Source organism: Hakea prostrata, chromosome 3, assembly GCF_041222555.1.
Source record: "Hakea prostrata isolate BN-2017 chromosome 3, UWA_Hpros_2, whole genome shotgun sequence".
In the NCBI taxonomy this organism is placed as follows: Eukaryota; Viridiplantae; Streptophyta; class Magnoliopsida; order Proteales; family Proteaceae; genus Hakea; species Hakea prostrata.
The window spans coordinates 6,863,091-6,869,339 of NC_142602.1; the positions used below are offsets into that span (position 1 = coordinate 6,863,091).

Below are 6,249 nucleotides of genomic sequence, written 5' to 3' on the forward strand. Positions count from 1 at the left end.
TTTATTTTTATGCAAACGGGAAAAGGAGGGGAAGGGGGGGAAAAAGAAGAAAAAAAAAAAAAAAACCCCAAGCGGGAAAAAAGTAATTATCTCAAAAACGAATCTGATTGGAAAATATTCACGTTTCACCAATAAGTGCGTCGTGAGGTGAGTGACTTTGAAGTAGGATGGATAGATCATCGACCACGATAATGGCAGCAGTTTCGTCATCTGCTGCTCTCGCCCCATTATCGTCTCCTTCTGGAATCAACAACCTCAGCTATCGTTCATCTTTTCTAGTACCTTTCTTCATCGCTGCATCGCCTAAACAGTCGAAATTTCGACCTTCTACCGTCGTCTTCTCATCCTACAGTTAAAATTCTGTTCACAATCTATACTGATTTGATTCTCCGTCCATTTCGATGCTCTTCTTTGCTATATGTGGATAATTTCTCTTTTGCAGAATCAAGAAATGGAATGGTGAGCGATAGCAAGAGAGAATTATTGGAAAGTTACGGCCTCGACCCTGACGAGTTCTTAGCACCGCCATCTTCATCTTCGAAGGTTCGGTCTCTAATATTCACTGCTTACGTGTTCCTTTGGCTTCTGTACTGAAATTTTTTTATGATTCTGTTAGTTTTTTTGGTTCGTTTTGTAGTCTAGGAGAAGAAAGGAAGCTGAAGGGACAGGAGGAAGAACGAGGAACTCGCCGGAGCAGCACACTCCTCGGACTACTCATAAGTTGCTTCAGGTATGCTGCATTTCTCTTTCACTACTGTGGGGGCTGAACTTCATTTATCTAGCACACACCTTTATAATGGAAAGTTCGACGCTATTCCCGTTCGGTTCTTCTTATTCTATTTTAGCATGTATTGCCTGAATACTGCGAATTGAACTATTAAATGGGAAAGCTTAACCTACTTACTTCGAATCTGCATGTAGACTTGTTTAACTTTGGAATCACATTTGATTCTGTTGATCCACATGCTATCAGCTTGTTATACTGTTATACTTTTAACTCTAGGGTTTATCGTATTTCTTCTATGACCAGTTTTTAGGGAACAAAAAGTGATTACCAATAAATAAGTGTTACCATAGTAATTGCGTTCAGAATGGAGTAATGTTCGCTGGAGAATATAGGACATTCAAACTAGGGTCACGTTTTAATGGAAAATGATGTATCATAGTTCATCTTAGTCTGTATTGTCCAACCCATTCATATCTCTGATTCTCTCCCTCTTGTTTCCCCAATGGGTTTGGGGTGACTGGGTCTGGGACACTTCTTGTAGGTATTGGGAGGTAAGGCTCGAAGAAAGAAGTTGCTGTCACCAAAGGGCATGGATGTTCGCCCAATGATGGAAGTTGTAAAAGGTTCAGCTTTTGATATTTTACAGGTAATTATGGTAATTTATTCGTGTGAGAATTCTAACTTCAGCGAACTGCTAAGTATGTCTCAATTTCATCCATGTCGATTGTTTTAAGTGTTAATTTAAACAACTGTTCTCTCTTGATTAGGCGGCTGGTGGTTGTCCTGCTTCTTTAAGGCCAGGTCGCTGGTTAGACTTGTATAGTGGCACGGGATCCGTTGGGATCGAAGCTATTAGCAGAGGATGTTCTGAGGTATTTTTTTCGATGACCTGAGTTTAATGTATTAGTAATTAGTCTTCCTCAGCTCAGGATTTAGACTTCCAGAGAATATGTGAGTTTCAAGATTATCTCAAGTTATTGCATGAGAAAACATGTTTCCTGTGTGCCTTTTCTGTTTTCCCTTGCTGACCGTTGTATGTTTAAATATCCGTCTATGCTTTCAGGTCCATTTTGTTGAGATGGACCCCTGGGTTGTGTCTGATGTCCTGAGACCAAATTTAGAGTGGACTGGGTTCCTCGATGTTTCCATGATACATACTGTTCGTGTTGAGAATTTCTTGGAAAGAGCTGAGCAATTTGTAGGTATGTGAATACTACTGAAGGGACTTTAATGTGCTTTTTGCTGCTTTAAAATGTCAAGGAATACAATCTCATCCACAATGACTTTGAATTATTGTAAATTTGGATTACTTAAACCCCCTCAAGCCTTTCATCAATTCCATTTGTTCTTGGCATTTGATGTGATTCTTGGTTCCTTAAAAAGATCATAGTAGAAAGAGTCTGCTCACAATTATTCTCTTAGTTCCTGGTTTTTGAAAAAGATTGCAATAGAAAAAGCCTTTTGTGGAAATGCTAGAAATTTGTTGAAACTTGTCAAAACTTAGGGGGAAATGATGGAAATTTGTCAAAACTTGTAGAAACTTCAGGGGGAAAAGTTTCAGGTTTGGACCAAAGTCTATGTTTAAACCACCATATCTCAGTTTCTTTGCTGGTCAAAACCTGGCCTCAAAATTGAGATTGCAATCCTTGATCGGAGTTACCCCAAACAAGTTCTAATTTGTTCATTATTTATCTTATCCTTCCTAATTTTGCCACTCATCCATCTCAGCGTCCTCATTTCTGTTATACTGAGTTTATGTATATGAAGCTTTTTAACAACCCACCACTTTGCACCATATATCATAGTTGGTCGTGCAGTGGTCCTATTAGAATTTTCCTTTGAGCTTTAAAGGAATATGTCGATCACAAAAAGACCCCGGGCGCACCTCTCCACTTCATTTTCTCTATTTTAATTCATTGGGAAACATCATTCTCTATGTCACATTTTTTTATTTGTGATTGAAACCAAGGTACCAAAAATAATCGCTTGTTGAATCTTCTCATCAAGTTAGTTGCAATTCTTTTTCCCGGCTATCTGTTCAGTTTCTAGCTTTCTGCCTTCCAATTTTACTTGGTTTCTGTATCCATTTTTCCAAGGGCTACTCTTGTTACCGTTCCAGAAATTTACCATTCATACGTTGGATAAGCCAGGCATTTTCTTTTGCTTTATGATATAATGGGAAGAAATAATTTGACAATGTTTATAGGCCAGGCAAATCAATATTAATCAGCATTAGATTTAGAAAGCAGATGGATTAAGGTTCTTCTTGCATTGAGGATGGAAGTTTGACTATGTAGTAGCCTAGTAGGCAGTAACCGGTAAATTTTGTTGCGCAGCCATCCACACATATATCTTAGATGCTAGGGTGAAATTCATCCCTTCTGACCACCATGCTGTTTCTCTCCAATCATGAAGATTTTGTTTTGCTTGACACCCGTGTGCTTCCCATATTTACTTTCTCATGCCTGGTTTCATGTAGATAAAAATGGACAATTTGACTACATTAGTGTCACACCTCCCTATACATCAGTAGATTATAGCATATTGATGGGTCAACTCTCAAGTTCAGCTTTACTGGGAGAAAATACTTTCATAGTAAGTTTTGGTTACATATTCCTATTTGCAGGTTAATCTTGATATTTATGCTTATACCTGTGTTACAAGTTTTCTAACTTTGCTTACTTCTATTGAGCTAGGTAGTGGAGTATCCCTTAAGAACGGCAATGCTGAATTCGTGTGGATCTCTTGTAAAGGTGTTGTGATGAAAATGACTATTATAAACATGCATGCATGTGAAATTCCTTATTTTTGTTAATATAGAGTTATTTCACCAATGACTATCTGAACAGCTACTTTTAAAAAAAAAAAAAAAAAAAAAAAAAAAAAAAAAAAAAAAAAAAAAAAAAATATATTATATATATATATATATATATATATATATATATTAAATGTGGTAACCCAATAATATGGTTTTTTTTAGATCTACAAGTTACACAATGAATTTTAAGGTCCAGATTGAATAGCGTTGCTGTGTAAAAAGTGCATATCTAATGTTTCTTCTTTTTGTTTGAAGAATATGGAATCCACCCCCCTTTCCCTTCCGCTTTTCTGTATTCTACCTCTTAGAGTGGAAGGATGATACCGAAAATAAAGGTATAGAAGTAACCTTTTAATACCCGTTGCAATGAGCTTTTGCATCCACTTTTATGAATTTTGCTCAACAATTGCAAACTAGAATCTGGTATAAAGATGGTCAGGGAAAAAAAATATTTTTTGAGCTGACATCTGAGGATTTGTCGGAGTAGAAAATGGCTGTGCTTATCACTTGATGTCATTTTTTTTTCTCTTGGGGTGAGGGAGGATTAGCACACTCGAGTGTTGATGTTAGAGTCTGTGTCTCTACCCTTACCTCTATGTATCACTTAATTGGTCTCTGAAGTAAGATATGAAATTTAATGGCATGAGCCAAAGTAATTGCTGTGGATCTTGTGGCTCTAACTGGCAAGTTTGTAAGTTTTTCCCACAGCAGATATCTCAAATTCAGCTGACTACATCATCATCCACTATGTTTACCATGTCCATTCTCACTTATCCCCCTAAAAAATGTCTAAATCTCTGAAATGTAGATTGTTGACCCAGTATTGTAATATATTTAAAGGAAAGTGTCCACTAGGTTCCAACCAACCAGCTAACTTTACCCAGTAGATGCATCACATTTTTACTGTTGCATTCATCATTGGGGACAAATGACAATTTTAGCCTTCCAACACCTCTAACCCATCGTTGTAACGTTGTTGCAGATAGCTGATCGAAGGTTTGGCCGTACACACTTGGCAATATATGGACCCACATGGGCACAGAAGAAGAAGAAATCAAAGAATTCAGTGGCAACAGTTGCAGCAATGGCTCCATAGATCTGAAAAGCAAAAGATGAGAGCAAGCCGCTGTGTTTATTATAAGGCTCATTCTAAGGCACCGTGCTTCCTTGCATGGCTTCGACTGGTCCCTCACCATTATACATTACAGTGTGCACTTGCTCAGGTATGTCTATATTGATTTCATTGTAAAAGAAACTAAGGTAGTCTTATTGCTCGTGTATGTTGTGATTTCACTCATTAAGATGTATGAGCTCTGGCAAAGTGGTTTTGACAACCACTCATTAAGGCGATTGCCAAGAAGCCATGCTTTTGAGCTGCCACACATTCAATTGAGGAACTGGGTATAATTTCAAATCCTCTTTCTAGCTGTTTGGAGACGACAGAGAAGTAACATAATGTGACATGCAGGTAAATATTGTTCTCAGGCTTAATGAGGGTGCAATTTTGTGTTAAACCCCCTGGTTCATGGCACGAACCTATTTCCCCACATCACTGTGTAACATAATTTAAGCTCCATAACTTGACCTTCTATTCCACTTTAAAAGCAGTAGCAGACAATGCTGAAAATTTGTGTAGAAATTAATGGCTGTGTGCTTGTGAGGCTCTCTGCATGCTTAAGATGGCCTTTCTGCATTAAGCTGCTAGCCTGCAGTGATGGTATCCAATTCCACAAATATCACATACCATCATAGCAGGCTCAAGCGAAGGAAAGAGAATAACAAAGTAAGGCAAAGGTCATGGAGAGTAATGATATGAACCACATCAGGCCCAGCCCATGGATCATTGTTTAATGAAATTTTTATAGGTCCCCTCTCCAAAGGGTGATCTGCACGGTATTTTGCTTCTGATGCAATTCGTCAAATGGTATTTGTTTATTGAACTAATCTTCCCTTAATTGCTCAAAATTTGTAAGTAAACCTTTTCTTAACCTTTTGGGTGTGTGCTCACTCATGAGGGCTCAGTGCAATGACCAAGTGTGCTCTCTCCATTTTTGTAAGAGCAAATTACATATACACCCCTTAGGTTTATAAACTATTATATTTGCATCTCCTTGAATTTATCCTATTATGTTTTATATATTATCAATCATTCTTATAATACAATTGAAGTTGAGTGTTTTTTGTAATAGAATAAATTCTGAGGATATAAACATTAGTATGCAAAATTTAAGGAATATAAATATATAACTTGCTAACTCATGCTTTTGGCGAAGAATAATTGCTTAGCATGGTTCTGGTATTGCATGTTATCTAAGGAATCACTGAGATCCCCTTAGATTTCAGAAGCTCTGGTTTGGCAACCTTGAACATAAATTGGCAACATGTAAATTACAGATTCCTCTTTGGAAAATATATTTTGCAAATATAATATTTGTTTTAGCTTTAAAAGAAATTGTTTGAAAAGTAAAATTTTTATGGTATGCTTTAACTTTTAATTTTAGAACCTGCAATATAAATTTACTTTTAATCCCTGTGCGGCCAAACTACGATTCAGAAGAATCACCTTTTACCCACAAAAAGATTAATAATGAAACGCAAACAAAGTTATTCGCATCACCTTACGGAATTTTACAATTTGAATAAATTGATGTATCTGTCTGCTCTGTCTCGCTGTTAACACGTGAGTGCACGCGCACGGTCACAT

The 6,249-nt window shown here is 37.1% G+C and overlaps 1 protein-coding gene across 1 annotated transcript; it reads left to right on the top strand.

Moving 5' to 3' along the window:
* The first annotated feature begins 136 nt into the window (after positions 1–136).
* On the top strand, positions 137–5,142 carry LOC149020437 (methyltransferase). The gene is made up of 9 exons (XM_089148575.1): positions 137–351; positions 443–543; positions 638–730; positions 1,269–1,373; positions 1,495–1,599; positions 1,791–1,929; positions 3,207–3,322; positions 3,424–3,480; positions 4,528–5,142. The coding sequence occupies exons 1-9, from the start codon at positions 168–170 to the stop codon at positions 4,639–4,641; spliced, it is 1,014 nt and encodes a 337-aa protein (XP_089004701.1). The 5' UTR covers positions 137–167; the 3' UTR covers positions 4,642–5,142.
* The last annotated feature ends 1,107 nt before the right edge of the window (positions 5,143–6,249 follow it).

Bases quoted from the DNA above. Each gene is read 5' to 3' on its own strand.
- LOC149020437 (XM_089148575.1), top strand. From the start codon at position 168: ATGGATAGATCATCGACCACGATAATGGCAGCAGTTTCGTCATCTGCT. The intron at 1,374-1,494 runs GTAATTATGGTA...TCTCTTGATTAG, and splicing joins CAGCTTTTGATATTTTACAG to GCGGCTGGTGGTTGTCCTGC. The intron at 1,600-1,790 runs GTATTTTTTTCG...CTATGCTTTCAG, and splicing joins TTAGCAGAGGATGTTCTGAG to GTCCATTTTGTTGAGATGGA.